Genomic DNA, 19619 nt, shown 5'->3' with positions numbered 1-19619 from the left:
AGCTCGCCAGAAAACAGCAGCTGCTCGGCACCCTGACAAGACCCTCCAGATTGTTCCCCTCATAAAGAACCTCAGCTGCCGGAACACTATTGACTCAAAGAGAGGGCGAGAGAACAGACAGCCTGAGCCCTGTAACCCCCCACCTCACCCCACCCTCCTACATACACAGACTTGCCCTCTCTTTCTTTCTCCCTCTCTCTGGTGCCCAAATTGCACCCAAAAACTATGCATACCACACATCAATCCAAGGATAGGCGCCGTCTGTGGGGGAACAGCCGTGTGTAAGCCGCATTGTAAATGGGTTTTCTCTCTTTCTCTGCCACCCTCCCCGCTCTGTCACTAACCTAGGGAGGCATTGTAAGTGAGAGGCGGCCTGCACCAGAGCTGGCTAAATCACTTAGTCATGGAGTAGGGAGGAGGAGGTGAGGAGGAGGGGGGCACAGGAGCTACTGTATGCTGCTTTCACCAGGATCTCTTCCCGGTGTGGGAGGTTTTACAGGCCTGCATGCCCTTTTGTGAACTATTTTGGAGTGGAGCTAACAAATTGGCGAGCCGTGTAGCGTCCCGAAAAACAGGGTGGCTGGAATTTCATCCTTTCAGTGTTTCTTGTGTTTGCCTTTTAAATAAATTCCGACTGACAAATTGGAGCACTGCTGAATGGAGTGTTTTCCATACATTTACATGGTTTATTTTTATATTATGTTTCATAGACACAGATGGCGTGGGTTTTCTGTCATGTGCATTCTTTATCTTTGCTTAAAAACATTGAGTCACACATTATTATTCTCCCATGGGAACTCCCACAGAATCACAGACCATCAATGCAGGCAGAAAGATGGGCAACAGGGAAAAACAATGGGTTTTGGGCCTCAGAACTAGATGAGCAACAAATCTCCTCATTAGATATAAAGTTCATTATTGACCAAACAGTTGTTGACACAACAACCTCCCCACAAGGTTCATTAGTAGCAGGTCTGGAGCTTTCGGTCACATCACAGTCTTCCTCGGCAGATTGAGTTTGCCCTGTTGTCAAATTGACATTCACTCTTGACCTTAGAAAGCAGCAATGTATCTCAAGCTTACAAAAATAGCATAGCACAAGTGTACAGGAAGGTACGCAGAGACAAATAGCGCACAAGGCTAAACAAAGATAAGCAAACTATTATGTACAGGTAAGTAGGTATAAAATATACCAAACACATGGACGATAACATACAGTGCAGTATAGGTAAATTGTTATTGTAAACTGTACACAATGCTGGAATAAATGCTGTATGGATAATGTATGGAGTTACTTTACAAGGTCCATAAGTAGTGCTCAGTGTTGTGCTCTACATGTCCATGACGACTGATCTTACTCCATCTGCAGAGAAAGACCGTGTGATAAAGACTGAAAGCCCCGAAATAGTGTAAACTCAGTATATATTAATATTTGTGATTTTATATGATGAATTGTTGAAGTACATTATTGCTATAAATATTGGATTGGGTATACAGGCGAATTTCGTCTATACTTTAGTTTAATTATGTTTTACGTCCTAATTTTCACAAGAAAAACTATCCGTACTAATAACACATTTTTGACCTGATTGGATTAAACTGCGATCCATAGACCGTTTTGGACCAATCAGCGACATTACTGTACGGCCACACTATCCAATAACAAGCTGAGAAGTGAACAGCGTAGCCCGCCCACACACATCAGCCAGTAGTCTGGTCGAAATAACTGTCATTTAGAGTCAGTGGACATGATGGGGAAGACAGAGCGAGAGCCGGAAAACACGAATTAAACCTTTCAAGAAGTATAAAAAACAACTTTTAAAGTTACTCGTGTAACGGCTACAGCGTACGTCGGCATATGTTAGCATTTTACAGGTAAGTTATCACCAAATAATGCGTGTTGGAGCTTTTTTTCCCTCGAGCATTTGAGTTGAAATGAAAAACAAGGAAGCTAACTTTTTTTTTTTTTTGCTAACAGGCTAATGTTTATCTTACCGTTCCCCCCACCACCTCCTCCTGTAGAGCAGCAGCAGCTTCGGCAGTACGTCTTTCTCAACGCGATAGGAATTACAGCCAGTTTCGGAGGATGTCAGCCCCCAGCAACTCGCTCCAGCAGCCGAGGGTGAGACGCAGCAATGCGGGCTCCCCCGGCTCCTTCAACAACAGCTGCCGTTTGCACCCCATCCGTGCCACCGTGCCCTATCAGCTCCTGCGTGGGGGTCAGAGCAGCCCGACGCGGGCGCAGACACACTACGGAGGAGCCACGAACAGCCGAGGCTCGAGTCCCCCCTCCAGCCCGACACTCACTTCAGGAAGTGCTAAGCAAAGACTGTCCCCCGAAAATAAGGATTCCTCCTGCCCCCCAGACTCTCCAGTGTCCAGAGGTAAAAACACTTATTTTCAGCTGCTCTCCCTCACAGTTGCATAGGCCAAGAAATGCCATGTCACCACGTGCTGTTGTCCACTGATAACTTGACATGGTAACTTTTTTTGGAAACACTAACTGGTGTACAGCTATGGACTTACATTCGAATTTTATTTTAATTGTACAAAAAAAGCTCAAATATTATATTTGAATGGGTTGCCTTTGAGTCTGCAACAAAGTTGGCACATGATTTGCAGAAGGTGATGCATTAACTATTCAGCCTATTGCCCCCTTTAACAATTTGGCACTCATAAAGAGAATAGAGTGCACTATGAGCTCTCTCATTTCCTATGGACTTTTGACAGGAGAGAGGGCGAGGAGAGCATTGGCAGAAAGGCATGCTTTCAGTTGTGAAAGGGGCCACGTCAGTCCCAGTCGAGCAGTGCTGAGCGGATGGTCAGGTGTTGCCTGTTCTGACCTCACTCCATACGCGCAGCACAGAGCACGCTGAATATTCAGAACATATGCCGAGCCTCAGCATGTTGCCTTACACATGGCCAACAGAGGCAAGTGCTATGTCATTTCATGTCATGCTTGGCTGCTCCTTGGACGTGATATGGAGACAAACTGAAGCAGGACATGCAAGTCCAGGCAGCCCTAAATCCGTATTTCCTACTAAATCTTATTTATGTGACAGCCTGTCCTGCCAAATATCGACACTGGCTGCTTTTTCAGACCGGTAGCAGTATCCTTTCATAGGCCAGGGCTGCATTTTTTTGCTAAGCTATTTTTCTGTAAACCCTGTATTTTATGTACAAAACACACACATAACCACACACTATCTGGTGAGTGCTTGAGGCACATTGTGATATGGAAGTGTCTGAATACAGCTTGCTTTTCCAGTATCTGAAGACAAAAAGAGACTCAATCTAGTTCTTTGAACCTCACTGGGTATTTCTGACTCGGCATCAGTTCCCACGAAAAGCACCAGGTATTCTCACCGCAGTTTAAGAAGATTAAGACACATATCACAACATGCTACGCAGTTGGATCACTGCTACTCTCATTAGTCACGTTTGACAGCTTCCCTCTCTTACCTTTCTCCAAAATGGCAGCCCTCTTGTTTCAGTGCAGCATGGCAGTTATTGTGTGTGAAATTAGATGTTTGCGACGTTCCTCACATTCCTCAGTTCTTTGAATAAGACGACCTCCAACCTTGACCAGTGTACCATGCAAAGGCAGGAAACGAAGTCTCTTCCACAACAACTGAGTAGGCAGACTTACCAGGCACAAATAATTTCGCCCCTGTTTGGCTAGCGTTTGGTGTTCATTTCCCACTCCAGTGGCATGCCACACATATTTCAGTCCTCTGAAAGAGACGACCTCTAACCCAAGCTAACGTCCCATGGGAGTGGTGATGATAGAGACTTGACCCTCCTTCACTGCTTTGACCTCACAGCCTAAACATGCATGAGAGGCCACAGATGACGACTATGATCATATCAGTGTGGGGTTAGTGGCTACTAGGAGTCAAAAAAATGCAAACTGACCTACATCTATCAAGAAGCAAACAATTACAACAGTGTGAGCATGATGTAGTTGTCTTTCATCACAGCAGCCCAGCTTGATGTAACTGAAGCAGTGGGCCTTGCACTTTGTAATTTCCCAGTCATAGTGGTACTTTGAACCCACTCACAGACATAATACTTGCCATTTGGTGGGAATTCAGTCCAAAGAGCCTTACAGTTCCATCAATGTTGGTGCCAGACAAAGGCACATGGGTTGTGGACTGCACTGGTGTTCAAACAGTTCAGATCATAGCCTGATGATGAAGGACAGAGTGAAGTGTATTATATTCCACATTATGACCTTTTGGGTTCACCAGCATGACATCATTCTCTTACCACACTGTCCCAACAATGAATGTCCCGCTCCCTGTCAAAGTGCCAGCTGTGCTGAAACAGCCCTGCTTCATTGTCACCCATTCAAAGTGCAGAGTAGGACCAAATGTGAAAATGAGCGTGTTGTCCAAATCAGTCGACTCTGGTGGAACTGTGCTGTTTGCTGTAGTTTCATCAGCCTGACTGACTGTGTGGCATCTGGTTGAACCTTAACTTTGATGTTAACTTTTCAGTTATGAAAGTTGGAATCGTTAGCATACCTTCCTCATCCACCGGGATACACTCCAACTAGTCCCAGTTAGCTTGTTGTGGGAGGTGCCCACAGGGCTCATTGAGTGATGCTAATGATGCTAAGAAGCCATTTCCTGACCAGCTGAGGGACAGATACTGAAACTCATAACTTTAAAAGATCATAGCCAAGATTAATATCATCATTCATCATTTATATTGCATGAAAGACAGTCACTGCTGAAATTACTGCTTGCAATTAACACACTTATCTTGAGCAACTAATATAGAACATTGTTAAATGTGAACTTGGTGGTTAAAGAGATTCCCTAGTAACTGCACGATCAAACAATTAATGCTAATCCAGACGTGATGATGATGTGTAATGTGCTTTATTTATATAATATAGTATATAAATGCACATGTGTCATAAGTATTTGCAGAATCTATAATTGTACCATATATATTGCAGTGAATAACAATGCATCAAGTTTGGCAAATAATATGTAATATTAGTAAGCCTTCAGGATGAAGTATTAAGTAGTATCAGCATAATCAGACACTGTGTCCATTGTTCATTTTCTCTCCTTGCACCTTTTAACAGTGGCCAAGCTTACACAGAGAGTAGGCAATTCCATGTTTCATTATTCACCGTGTATGTAGTTAAGCAGCTACGATAAAGTTGAATTGAACTGAATTGGATATGTCCAAGGCTATCTACAGGATATATGTCTATTAAAGTAATACATAAGCCCTACCAAGTTTCATTCACTCGAGCCTTTCTGAAACCAAAGGTAATTTTGTTCTGTCATCACAAGATGTAGCTAAATTATCGTGATTTTCCTTTCAACCAGCGTCATGCAGCCGAGTGAAAGCCTACAGGAAACCATGCTGCTATGGTTTGGTGATTTGGACCACATGTTTGTTTTCACATTTGCCTCTGCTCTACAGTTAATAAACCACCCATTTATCCCTGGAAATGCAGAGACTTTTTCACAGCTTGCCGAATGTCCGGTGAAGGAAAGTTCGTATTAAAATTCAACCTGAAAATATTCCTTTAACATCACACACACCACTCGCTCATCCCTGAAATCAGCAGATGGACTGCTTTGATGTCTTGGCTTCTTTCACACTGTTTCTTTTTTCTCATCAGGAGATTATTCTAGTCTGGCAAGTGGGGAGACGATGGAAAATAACCACAATCCCGGTTCTGAGAGCACTGGCTTGGCCTATATCAATATTGATGGAAATTTAGCCTGCTTCCTTTGTCTACAATGCTTCAGGGAATTTTACTGTAGCCCAGTAAGCTTACTTAGGCAATACCTTTGGGTGGGTAGGCCTGTGTATTCTATGGACAAAGAACAACAATGAACGGCTGTGTAGTTCTGCTAGGAGAGGGGTGCCTCATGTAGATAGTTAAGTCTGCATGCTAGTTTGTGTGTTCATGTTGGGAAGGCCTCTGCCACTGCCTGCTCAGACAGGGGATGAAGTAAATGAGCGTGTTTCAGATCATTATACTGTTCCCTCTATTCAGTCTGTGATACGGAAATGAAGAAGCTTTCATTTACTTTTAGTAATTACACAAAGTGTAATTGAGGCTAATGCATTTAATCCAGTTCTTACTGCAATCTCATGCTTTTCTCAAGCTAATGTGTTTGTGTGTTTTGTTTTTCTCTTTTTTTTTTTCTTTTTACTGCATGTCACTGCAGGAATGTTGAGTGGATGCAGGCAGTATTGATGTGCATTGTGTTGTGGTTGTTTATGAGTTCTTATGTGGGTGGTGTGTGCTTAACTGCTCTGGCTCACAGCAGACTGCTCTCATAACATCAGATACTCCTGCTCAGCCATTTACGTTTGCTTCAGGCCTCAGCTCTCAAGCCTGCCATTTGCACTAATGCATGTGAGATTAGAAACATTGTCCACACATTGAAAGCAAAATGAGATTCTGAGGCAAGATCTTGTTGCAATAAAAGACTGTTAATTGCAGTAGTGAACAGAGGTGAGGGCAAAATGTTGACTATGATGTATTGTTTCTGGACATTTTCTGACTTTTTTCAGCCATGGACCTGAGTAACAATTAATTCTGTGATGATTCACTGGAATGCATATGGAATTGTTAGCATGCTGGCACAAATATATGTCATGATCTAGCCTTCCTTTCTGTGCTCCTACTATAAGACATTGTTTTCTTGGCCTTGTTTATTTAACTACCTTATTTTGACAAAAAGATTTTGATCATGCAATTGATTTTCGTTTCAGGTGAAAAATGTAAACCATTATAAGTTGTGTGCCACTCAAATATGGCCCCCAGTCCTTAAATACACATTTCCACTGAGAGATTTATTACAATGACATTTTAATACTATGTTGAACTTAGTCTTATTGACACAATCGGGAAAGTTGGTACATCGAATGTCATAGATGCCTCAGGGTCTCTGGAAATATTTCTAACTTGGTGTTGACATTGACATGGGTGTGAGTGTATGTGTTTTGTGTGTGTGCGCCTCATGTTTTGTATTTATTCTTCCCCACAGCAGAAAGGTCCAAGTTACAAGTTCGGAGTTCCAGTGCCATCCGGCGGACATCTTCCCTGGATGCCATCACGGGGCCATACCTCACCGGCCAGTGGCCTCGGGACTCCCATGGACCCTACCCTTCCTGTATGAAAGACAAAGCCACACAGGTACATACCGTTCTGTAGTACTGTCTTGGATTTAGGCCTGTAAAGGGGTGGGTCACAGCATTATTCATGATTAGTAGAGTTGCAGCATGGGAGCAGCTGTTGGCTCTGCAAGTGTTTTTCCCCATTCTGTATTCTCATTTCAGTATTGTTTCAAACAGTATTTTCAACGTTACTTAACATAGGCACATGGGACTCACTTAGATAATGTAGTGATCCCGTTGGTCTTTGTTCTGACCTCCACGTATAATTCTTTCAACCTTGTGTCTGTGAAATCATGTTTTTTCTGTCGTTTTGGCATGGGCCAACACTGCAGTCCCTATGAGCCTTGGCTGTCATTGTCATGGAAAAACGCTAGCGAATTCAAAATACTTTGTCATTGAATTTGTGAACAAAACAAAGCCATAGTGGCTGACATCATCCAAAATTAACCCAGTGTCCAAAAATAAATTGGTTTAAGGTGCAGATTGTTTTACCAGCTAACGCAGCACTATAATCTTTAGCTTTTACCCGCTGTTAGTGGCACTCACCCCAAAATATCAAAATGCATGTCGTAGTTAAGTTCTCCCCCAACACTTTTATGTACACAGTCATGTACCCTTATTATTTTTTTATCAATGAAGCTGATGTTTTCCAGTGCTGTTACCGATCAGTTAACTGGTTTGCCGATCCAAGCTGTAGAAGTGCTCCAACTGTGAGTCATGTAACACTGTCTATGGAAAAAATGAATGGGACTTTCACTTCCAGAACCAGGGGCACCCAAAAATGGCTCCTACTACCTCGCAACTCTTTTCCGGTATAAATCATTGTTTGATTTAAACATTTTCATATCATGGTTTTAATGATATTGCCATGTGTTGCAGATTTACATGTACATCATGATTCTTTACAGCAGCAGCCCATGGCCGAAAGCAAAAGTGGTTGATTCTAAAAGTGGAACATATTTAGTGGTGTGTAGGTGGCTTGATAAGACTAATCTTCAGAGATACGGAGTTCCCTGGTAGCCAGATGGTTGAGGTGCATTCCACGTGGCCACAGTGTCCACATTTAAAAAAACAACAAAGAAGAGGTTCTACATCATAAATCGCAGGCCACATACTTTGTCTTCTTGTAACCAAATCTTGAGACAAGATGTGTCATCATCTCTCTAATTCAGCAATAAAACAGATGACAGGACAAAATTACTTTTACTTGGTTTCTCCAAGCAGGTGAAAATGATTGATCGTCACATTGTGCATTTTACTTTACGGTTATTAATCAGAGAACCATGTTGCAATGCCGGGGGGTGGGGAGAAAATCTTTTTGGCAAAGCCAATGGCTTAATCAGTCATATTTGGGAGGGGATGTGTGAGAAAAAGCTCACAGCGCAAGAAATACCAGGCTGAAGTTTGTTTCATAATCATGAGCTGGAACTGTTTCACTCAGTGAGGTCTGCATTGAACACAAGCTAGTTTAAAGTTTAACAGAAGCTAAAAATACCCTACAATATATGATTTGAATGCCATATGGTCCACACACATATGGCCAGAGTGTCTGCTAAATCCCCAAATTCAACACCCACTTTCACCTTTCTTTAAGCACATGATGGTAGTTAGGATTTCCAAGTATTTGTTGGTTTCAGTCATAGTGGCTGGTGAAGGAGACAAATCTATAAGATGTGGTCTAAGATTTTTATTTTTTTAGTACTCTGGTGGCTGGTGGTGGAATCCACTGCTAATACAGGCCTAATAGACTTTACTGTAAATATTCTGGAATTCTCTCACTGCATTACGTTTCAATACACTATAACACTTCATAAGACCTATGTCTGGATTTCTCATTGAGCCTCACCACAGTTTTCCTGGATAGCAGCCCACACATGATCAGCCGGTAATCTTGCCATGTGACTGACATCTAAAAGTAGTTTTACTAATACAGGGCTTAATTTTTTTGGGGGTGCAGGTTTGAGTTAGTTGTTAAGAAATAATATTGACTATGTATGATCATGCCAAGAGCTGCTCCCTCTTTGCTAACAGAAGCCTTTCATGTGTCTGAATGAAGACCGCCAAGCCTCATTTACATGGGCTTCATCTCTTTAACCCCTCATTTGCCTCGCATTTCTTTGTGTGTAGACTGAGGAAGCTGTGAGAGGGCCTTGCACGATGTCTTGCAAGTGGCTGTATGCAGAGTAAACACCTCTAATTACAGGGTTCCTGTTCAGCCCTGGAAAGACTGGACAAGTATGGAATATGAATTTGATAATTATCAGGTCTTGGAAAATGTCATTGCACAGAAACGTCTGGACACGTATACACCGTCATCTTGTAGACCTACTGTTTTTTTCTGACACATTGCGCGATTTACTTGTGCTATATAATAACATGGCCTCAACCATATTTCCCAGCCATTATCAGCAAAGATCTGATTGCAGGCCAGAATTAAAATCCAGTTAAGAGATTTATGTCTGTCAAAGCTGTGAAAATTTGAGGTGGAAAACATTTGGCTATGTTGTAATAATGTGGGAGAGTGTGACACACTTCACAGTCCTTGAGCGACTAAATGCACAAACTCCCCCAAGGATAGCCAGAGACCACTTCCTGTTAACAAGCTATGCCTGGGCCCAGCTCCTTTTTATAAGACAACAGCAGAAAGCAGCGGACAAAAGGTCCCTGGCCTCTTTTGTTGTGCATTGCACAAGTTCAAGACAGCCTCTTCTTTGAGCTGTACTGCAGCCTTGCTTGGAGGTGAAGTTGTTTGCACCTGTCCCTCAGGCTATGGCTGAGGCGAGGAGAAATCCCACTGCTAACCACCTGGCCCTCGTGGCTGCACGGCCCGCCTGCCTTTTGTGTGGGAGTTGAGGAGCAGAGGGTCCATACATATGCTAATCACTGTTCCGGGATAGGTCTGTGTGCCCTAGGCCCTGTGGTTACAGAACACAGAGAATGTCTGTATGAAGATTAGGGCCCTGACACACCAAGCCAACCTCAAAGAACTAGCACCGACAAAGGCAGGCTGATCAAACGGTTTGCGTCGCCTCACGTCTTCTGTTAAAAGTTGCACTTGAACACAACACAAAGACTGCAGCTAGTGGCCAGCTGACCACTGACATGCATGTACTTTCTGCATCTGCGTGAGAGGAAATAACTAATCAGCAGTCTGTATTTGTAAGACAAACTAAACAAACCGGCCTTCTGTTTTTCACACCACTGTGAATCTGCTTAAACTGTGTCATTATTGGCCTGGAATATGAAATTTAATGTAAACTGATGAGGCATTTATCCATTTTATGGAATGCTAAGTGAGTCTGAGACATGCATGAGTTAACAGATACACAAAAGCAACTCACCAAATCAAAATGCATGCTTCCCTCATCTCTAAACCCCACCAAATGATAGCAGTGGCACTCTGCTCACATGTCTCAGCACGCAATCTAAACAAACCGGCACAAATTCCACTGCAGTTCTATTGAAGCCCAGTCATTATTTCCTGCTTTGGAACAGAGCTGGATTCTTGAGGATGTTGCCTGTATATAACCCTTTGGGTGGGAATCATAATGGGAAGCAAGCTGTAGGCTATGGTAGCAGAGTTTTATCTTCACAGCAGTACATTATCAGGCAGAACACCTGGCACACAAGTCTACAAAGCACACAACTCGGGCCGGAAGTTCAAGAGCTAGCATGATAAAAGGGCCTCTGAAGCAAATAAAGGTGGGTGTTCTTGTAATATGACAATTTGTCTAGGGGGAACAGAGAACAGAGGTAGCCTGCAGCATCTTTAACTGCCTTGTCTTACTATGGATACCTGGGGAAAATTAGGCATTTAATAAAACTGAGATATCCACCATAAAGAAAAATATGACCTCTGTCATGCTGCCTGTGGCTGGTTGACATCTTTAAAGTAACTGGCTTTCCTTAGAACAAAACAAAAGGATTAATGCAGAAAGTCCATACCATTGAGTGTTTGGGAGCTCACCTATAAGCCCCTTAATATTTGTTTAAATACTGGCTAAAATACAAACAACTAGGGGTCATCAATGTCAACACTGTCCACATTAAATGGATGTAAGGCTCGCGAAAGTGAGGATGAAGCAACACTTGGAGATGAAGGAGAATATCACTTGTAAATTGAGTGAACTGAATTAGATGGTATTGAAAAGAAATTTTTATTTTGATTCTCAAGCAAATTGGTTGTGTTTTTCATTTTAAGCAGCGTTGCACAGCCTTTTGAAAACTTATAGATATCACTTACTGCCAAATACAAGCGTTTCACATGCCATTGAGTTACAAGTAGCGAGTAGCATTCCCTGCTTGACGTCATGGAACATCTGTGAGAACTTAGTTTTTCCTCAATGGCTGAGTCCACAACTCTATAAAGCCTCTCTGCCCTTTTACTGCAATCTGCATTCTGTATGAACAGATTAGGCTGCAGCACCAAGTCCCTCAATGTTTGGCATAGGCATCAAACAGCACAAGCCATTCCTTAGCCCATGCACAAAATGTTAATGCTAAAGGCTAGCTACACATCTGCCATCCAGCGTGGCCAAGCACAGTGGTCCCTTTATGAGAGCACAAGCACCCATTTAATTCGCTGTCCTTTTCCACCAGCGCCAGCAATCCAGCTCAAACGGCTTCACGGGTGTTCCTCATTATTCACAGCGTGATATTCCATATCATAGGGCAAGGCTTGTGCGTTGGTTGGAGGGCCATAGAGGTTTTTCTGTTTGTGTGGGGTCAGACATAAGGCAGTGTGAAGACACTGACATTTAAGATGGTTCGTACCACCGTGCTGACCATAAAACGTCAGATGTTTGAGGATTTGTTTGAAGACCAGAGGCACTGTTGATATGCATAATCAGGGGGAAGTATGTGGTTTCAGACAACCCTATGAAACATCCTCAGTCTGTTTCTGTTTTTGCATATATTTACATAACTTAACCGTTTCCTCGTTTATGCAGTAGAGGTCTAAAAGACATGTTCAGTGAGACAGAAGTGCCTCTATGCTCTCTGGTAAGGGACTGTTTTGTATATTAGATGTTTTCTTACTGGTGCACTAACAGCATTAATTCCTCTGTAGACTCATCCTGGTATAAGCCTAGAAGTGTGCTGTACATATTCTGCCAAATCACAGTAGTGTTTATATAGGCTAAATGGTAATACTAATGTAGACTCATTGAAACTATTGAAGATGAAAAGGTGGAAACACCAGCTACTAGCAGCCTCTTTGTTAATATCACCTATGGCAGACATTGTCTTCCATGCTAATGTGGTAACTATTTTTGTTTGATGGCCCTGCAACTATTTTCCTGAATGATGGTTCGCTTGTTAAATGGCTGGTGGATTTTGGAATGTGCAAGTCAGTTGAGCCCTTAGACAAAAAACGAGTTTTATGCTCTGCCACAGATGTATTTATCTTAACCCAGCTTACTAATGGAAGCAATCAAGAATGCTATGACTTTTGTTTTTCCTGTTGAGTGTAATTCTTTCCTCAGGGATGGTATTTCATGACTGTTTTCTTCATTTTCATTGATTCCAGATTTTTTACTTTTGAGTGCACGGCACTCATTACTGCTTTCACCCACATCTCTCTCAATTGCTTATCCAAACATTTTACATTTTAGGTATTTAGTCGGTGCTCACATCCTGAATGACTTGACATTGAGGTGGCACATCAGCTATTCTGTGTATTTATCACAGACATTTGAGTGGTTTTTGTATAAGCTTTTAACTTTTTACCTCTCCTGCACAAACTTTTGTTTACTTTAAATTACCTGAGTATATGTCGGAAACATTGTGTTTGAATATATGTGAAAAATTTAGTGCACATATGTGATTTTATAATAGCTGTATTTCTAACATGCAAATAAATATATAAAATGAATACCTGGCATGTGACACTTGATTGGCATATGTTTAACAAAGACCACATCTGTGACCTTTGGGTTATCTGATCTCTGTAAACACTGGGTTACCCTGCCATGTGAACATATCTCAGAAACTGCAGGTTAGTTAATCTTAGGACTTAAGGGTGATGTAAGGTATTCCATTTAGATAGCTTTGCATCCACACACAATGGAAGCTTGTGTTTATGCTGTTGTACACATGTACACCATACTTGTCTTTGTTTGCCTATCCAACATAAGAATGCTACTTGATTGCTGCAGTGTCGCACTGCACATTTCACACAGCACCTGTGTGAACAGCATGAGTTGTGTGTGTTGAGTTGTATAACGTGGTTATGTGTCAGCATGCATTTTGTTGTTTCAGACTCCGGGTCTCTGGATTGATGAGGGAGCAGAACAGGGAAGTCCACACCAGCGGTCGGCCTCCTGGGGCAGCGCAGACCACCTCAAAGAGGTAGATTCACTTGTCTTAAACTTGGTTCACCCAAGTCACAGCTGCTTCTGACAACAAACACTACAGTGGATTAACACAGGGAGTGCTGTCAGCAGTCTGTCTGACTGTAGCCAGATGGGCTTAAAACCTTCACACAACCAGTTCAAAGAAATGTTTTTGTCATTTTTGAGGTTTATTCGATTTACTCAAAATGTGTTTTATTTGTCAAGGTCTGAGGTCAGCCTAAATATTATGGTCCTTAACGTTGGTTTCCACTCCTGTCTATCTGCTAGGCTTGGTGGCCAACCAGCCGACCACATGGAGCTATTAGCTCTCCAACTCTCCAGACCACAGTCTAAATTTAACCTCCTTCTCCCCTCTTGTTTTCCCACTCAGCTGCACCCTTACATCTCATTATGGCCTGTTGTTTTTGAGAGACAGTGCAGGAGCTCGTCAAGGGTGAAATAACCATATTGGTCCCTTTTTAGGTTGCACTGAGTGGACTGATTGAGGGTAACTCATGTTGCTTAAAAACCTTACAGATGCCTCTGCAACACAATGGACGTTCATATTTTTCTGTTTCCAGCGCAAGATCTGACATACTGTATATACTGCCTTTGGTATTTAGTTACAAACGATTAATGACACACATCTGTCTTAGGGTTTTGTTAGTATTGACCAAAACAATCTAACTATATTCTTTTCACAGACTCACAAGTACACTTTCAAGAATCTAGTTAACTGTGTATAAAGACCAGCATGCAGAAGAACATTCCTTAAATAACCCATAACCCATAATGACCAAAATGCTAAAGATGATTGTATTGAAGTTCATAATAAGTTCAACTTATTGATACACAGGTATGATAGATAATGTGTTTTGAATGCAGCAAATTTTGTTTTTATTTTGCTGGACATGTTACCTGGCCAGGCTATGGTTACACTTGTTCAGGCCATGCCGGGCGTAATTACTAACGGGTAGATTTGGATGCAAAAGAGTTTGATTCTACTCACTGTACTATTAAATTATCAAGTTGAGAAATTAAAGTGTTTTTAAAGTGGCTTTTCTTGTGAATAGAATGGGACATGGTGTGAATGTAAGCTATCCGTAGTCACATTGCACTTAAACAATGCCAACAGCTGTAAAGAGAAGACAGGAATAGACAGATTTTAATAATTACAGTCACGAAACATGCACGACGCCTGTTTCCCAGCTACGGACTCGCAGGAGTTAGATCTCATAAAATCTGATTGTTAGAATAGAATTCATAAATTACATGCAAGTGTAACTGTAGCAGTACGCTACAACTCGGCCTGCTAGAAACATTTAGTGTTCAACTTTGAACTGAACAATCAATAGCATAGTACAGTCACGATAACTTGTCTTTTTCATCCTCTGAGATTACATTGGGATTGCCTGGACTTGTCATTATCAACTGCTGTGGTCACTCTGTGAATGTAGTGAACTGCATTCTAGCTCTCCTAACCTCTGCGATTACATGTGTGGGAGGACAACTATGGAAAAAAGCAAGTCTCTTTGTTGACTGTGTTGCCAGGATTACAAGATCAGCATTGAAGACCACACCTTTGTCTGCATAGTACTCCGTCTTTTTAGCTCACAAAGGGTATCCTGTTTTAGGCTGATACTGGGCCAGATGCAGAAACCACCATTGACCTAACTTGTCTCATCACCAGAAATGCATGACTGATTTTATGCACTACACCAGCCTACAACACTATTCAATTCAAGTCAATCTATATTGGTGCACACAGTAGTGCATGTTTCTGTAAAAAAAAAACAATACTGCAGTATTAATGTTGTAAGTCACAACAGAGAAGAACGCCTCCCAGCCATCCTAAAAATGATTAATTTCACCAAACAATTTGCAGATTAATCTATTATGAAATCTTTACTTGCAGCCCTACGTGGAAGCAAGTATGCGCATCATGTTCTGGCTTCATTCATTTCACTGATGGGAAAAGTTAAAAGTCACATGATCACGGAAATATTTCCTTCACGACTCTGCTGTGATCTGTCATTCGCTGAAATGATGTTACTTTTCTTCCAGCAGATCGCTAAACTGAGACTGCAGCTGCAGCGCAGCAAACAGGTCAGCCGGCAGAGCAAAGACAGGGAGCTGAACTCGCTGCAGCTGTCGCAACAGGCACAGCATGGCATTGCATGCCAACCGCAGGTGAGTTATTCATGTCAATATTCATGCCTTGCCAAACTGAGTCACTGGCATGCACTTCTCAGGTGAAAACATTAACTAACTCTGACATTGGTGATGCAATATTTTACCCTGACAGCAGTGATATGATAAGGTAGCTTAGCAGCCCAGCAGAAAACATACAAATGAAACAGACGGGGACCAAGCCGTATCACAGCTGTTTAAGATAAGGACACTGAATATGATTTTACCAGGGTTAAGCAAGGTGCTTTCTGCGTTAGAGAGTCAAAGTGCCTGTATTTGTGTTTAGAATTGTGTCTGGTTCATAATTGATCATAAACACATTAATGATGTTGATTTTATTGCATTTGACTGTGGTGCTGTATGTATGCGCATTTGACTGTGGTGCAGTGATATGTATATCACTGTCTGACCAATTGTTCCAAAAGTTCAAAAAAGTTCATGGGGAATGTGTCTGGACATGCCCTCGCCTCTCCTTGTTTGCTCTTCAGTCATTAACAGATGCCCAGTAACAGAACACATCAACCACTGTGGGAAAATTAACATAAATAGTGACACGCTATGTCCTATGCCAACCTGTGGTAGATCACAATCATGGCTGTGTTTTTGTTCCTGGTGACATTTAATCCTGCCTCAGTAACATGTGTTTAAACTGAACGCCTCCACCCATTTAATATCTCATGAAACTGGATCAGCGACAATTCAATGACACAAGATAACACAAGCAGATCTTGTTGTCACAGAGTCCAGGATATGACAATGTTACGTATTTAATTGCACAATTGACCTGAATATCTTTTATTGTGCGGTGAGAGGCAAGGTTTTGTATCTAAATTTTGATGTGTACACAATTTTTCACGTATTTCTGTCTGTCTTTCCAGTATAAGGGAACTTCATCAGCCTTGTCGGCAATCCCTGTGCCAAAATCCCTCATATGCAGAGTGCCGAGCAGTGTCGAGGGAATCAACCACGAGCTAGAAAATGTGTTTATCAGAGAGGACTGGGAGCAGGGGATACAGGTACGGGACCAGCAAACAGGCCAAACCATTTTTAATTTCATTGCTTTCATATTCATTAGTCAGACTGCTTGTTGAACTGCGAATGTGTGAGATTAGTATATATCACATAGTATATATTCAGTTTTCTTGGACTATATCTGAATTTACCCGACACTAACTCATATGTCCTGTAAGTCTTGGTCTTCTGGTTTGGGTTGAATGCTAGATTCATGTCATATAGTACAGACTCTGTATACGAGCAGCCAAAAAACTGTCATGGCAGCTTCCTCGTTGTTTTGTTATGAGTAGAACATAAAGGAGTTTCTGTTGACAAAAAAAGAACTGCATAATTGTCAACAAAATGGTGCCAAAATAGCTGCAAAGCCACTCATGCTGTCAGTTTAGTGTATAAATGAAATGCAGTCAATGCAGCTCTCTCTCTATCTAGCTGTATATATATGTGTGTGTGTGTGTGTGTCTGTCTGTGTGTATATATACATATGTATATACAATATATGTATCGAAAGAGAGAGAGAGGTTGGTTACAAAAAATTGTGTAAAGGCTCCCAAGTCTTAACAATGAGTGAATGCAGCAAAAGCCACAATCTGTGATGCAAATATAGACAAAACTGCATCTGCATCAAAACCAAAACACAGGATTGGGACTCGCCATCACTTTTAAGTAGATTGACCGTCTTTTAATATTCAGACTAAAGGGCAACACACGCAGATGGTGAATAATGCACGGCAAACACGTGCAACCATACGCCGTCTGTAGTGTGTCGACTAGTTAAGATAAAGCTATGTGCTGTTTCACAGAGTTGATGACACGTTTATCAAACTGGCTCTCTGATTCAGCTCATCCTGACTACTGTACCATAACTGTCCTGCAGGTGTCAGTTGACACATTGCCTCTCTGGCCCAATCGGTCAAACTTAACGGTTATGCACATTGAAGATGCCTGTGGTCAAAAAATTGTTCTTTAGACTGTGCTTAAAATGTATTGCATGCACGCAAACACAGTCTTGTGTTGCCACTTGCAGCATTATGCACCATACTGTCGGACAGAATGTATTCCCACTCACACTGAATTAAATCGCTTCGGGGTGAGGGTGCACATAAATCTTGTCTGATGTGGGGGAGTAAACCCAGGCAGGTCTGTAAAGCTACCCTCTTAGAAAGTCACAGAGACACACTCCGAGTTTAAACACACATACAAACACACACACCACTACAGATTTACAGCCTGCTGTGCACCAAGCCTTTTTTTCCCCTTTCTGCCATTTGAATCAGCTGTGCCAAAGCACAACGTCTGCACTTCACACTGTTCGTCTACTGTCAAGTATTACCATCTGGTGTGGTGTTTGCTTCTCCATTTGCCCTTTAAGCAGACAGACAAACACACCAGAGGTCTTTCAGTTGCAGTCATTCTTGGATTTAGGACAGTTTAACTGATGCTGTTAACCCAGAACAACATCATCCAATGAGTAAGCAGCTAGCTGCTCAGTTCACGGGAGTTTTTCAAGGACACCCGCTGTTACGGGTGATCGGATGTGACCGTTTGAGTTATGATTCTCTTTAAACACTAAGCACCACCACTCTGCCATTTTAGGATCCATGTACGTTAATGCATAACCTTACACCACCTCCTCCGCCTCACAGGCCATGGATGTGGTGGATGGCCGCCGCGCCCCCTTCCCTCCGCATCACTACAACCACAGTGGCGACACACGTGACACGGACACACAAGCCCCTTCGAGTGGTGACTCCAGCCCGTTGCCCCGCGCCTGCAGCTCTGACCACCTCCACTCCCCTGATGGAAGCCCCTGTTCTGCAGAGGAAACTGACAAAGGTGTGCCTTTGTTTGACAGATGCAGCTTTATTGTCAGTGCCTTGAAGGGGAATTCCTTCATTTTTCAGTTTGTCTACAGGTCTACAGGGCAGTGTGGCTATGTGATAAAAGTTGTATGACGGGAGTTGCGTAACATCTGCTAAATTACCTCAAGTGGTGTCACTGTTGTTTGGGGCTGAAGACTACACGTTTTTGAAAAGAAAAAAAAATGTGTGTGGTTGGAAAGAAACAAGCTTACCAGATGTTGCAGCCTGCTCCTCATCATTAAGGGCTTGGGGTTGAGTTGCATTGTACTGTAATGTAGGCACTTGGTTTTTACGAGAGGAGGAAGAAGAAGAGAGCGTGGAATAAAAAAAGATGATGATTCTGCTTCTTCTGCATCAGTTTGATCATTTTTTTAAACTGTCCAAATTGAGTCTGATAGTTTGAGGAATGCAATGCTAAATCAGTAGCGTTACTCTTTTTAAGACATTAGTGGTAAGGAGTTTTATTGATTTCATTGCTTTCATGCATCTCAAAAAAACACAAAAAGCTAGCACAGGGTATTGAACCACAATACTTTTCACTTAGGTAATCAAAGCTTGCATCAAATTGTTCTTTGATCAGACTGTTTGATTGAAATCATAATATTCCCAGTTTTAGATTGTATTCAGGCGAAGTTCTTATATAGCAATTTGTGCTGCAGCTCCTAAGAGTCAGTAATCAAAGTTTTTTCTTTCCCTATGTTTATGTCATTATAACTACAAAAGCAGTATGTTATAATAACATGTTCTATTCTTTACTGTGTTTTCAGACAATGTGTGCAGTTCTCCTCTGCCCAAGTTTGCCACTTCTCCCAAACCTAACAACAGCTACATGTTCAAACGGGAACCTCCAGAGGGCTGTGAGAGGGTCAAAGTGTTTGAGGAGATGGTGTAAGTATTTTTTCTTGTTTTTCATTTTATGATCTGTTTGTTTTTTTTAAATGCACCCTCATGTTTGACACTTTGCCACTGCATGATTGTGCCTCTGTCTGCTGTGCGAGAAACTGTGTGTGCGAATCATTAAAAGAAAAACAACAGAATTTACTGTACACGTTCTCTGAGATCCTGT

General features: G+C 42.0%; 1 protein-coding gene across 4 annotated transcripts in view; it reads left to right on the top strand.

The window, feature by feature from the left end:
• Positions 1 to 1743: 1743 nt before the first annotated feature.
• LOC121610520 (glucocorticoid-induced transcript 1 protein) overlaps positions 1744 to 19619 on the top strand; it is a 20659-nt gene continuing 2783 nt past the window's right edge. Inside the window, exons 1-8 of one of the 4 annotated variants that reach the window (XM_041942678.1) lie at positions 1744 to 1875; positions 2023 to 2384; positions 7029 to 7177; positions 13417 to 13506; positions 15558 to 15680; positions 16559 to 16696; positions 18338 to 18527; positions 19321 to 19441. In XM_041942678.1, the coding sequence (XP_041798612.1) occupies positions 1859 to 1875; positions 2023 to 2384; positions 7029 to 7177; positions 13417 to 13506; positions 15558 to 15680; positions 16559 to 16696; positions 18338 to 18527; positions 19321 to 19441 (1190 nt within the window). In that variant the 5' untranslated portion in view covers positions 1744 to 1858. Of the gene's footprint in view, positions 1876 to 1978; positions 2385 to 7028; positions 7178 to 13416; positions 13507 to 15554; positions 15681 to 16558; positions 16697 to 18337; positions 18528 to 19320; positions 19442 to 19619 lie in introns of all 4 variants that reach the window. The other 3 variants (XM_041942677.1, XM_041942679.1, XM_041942680.1) reach the window with 3 other exon arrangements.

The sequence above is a fragment of the Chelmon rostratus genome, chromosome 8 (assembly GCF_017976325.1).
Source record: "Chelmon rostratus isolate fCheRos1 chromosome 8, fCheRos1.pri, whole genome shotgun sequence".
Classification (NCBI taxonomy): domain Eukaryota; kingdom Metazoa; phylum Chordata; class Actinopteri; order Chaetodontiformes; family Chaetodontidae; genus Chelmon; species Chelmon rostratus.
This window is presented reverse-complemented; position numbering and strand designations above follow the sequence as displayed.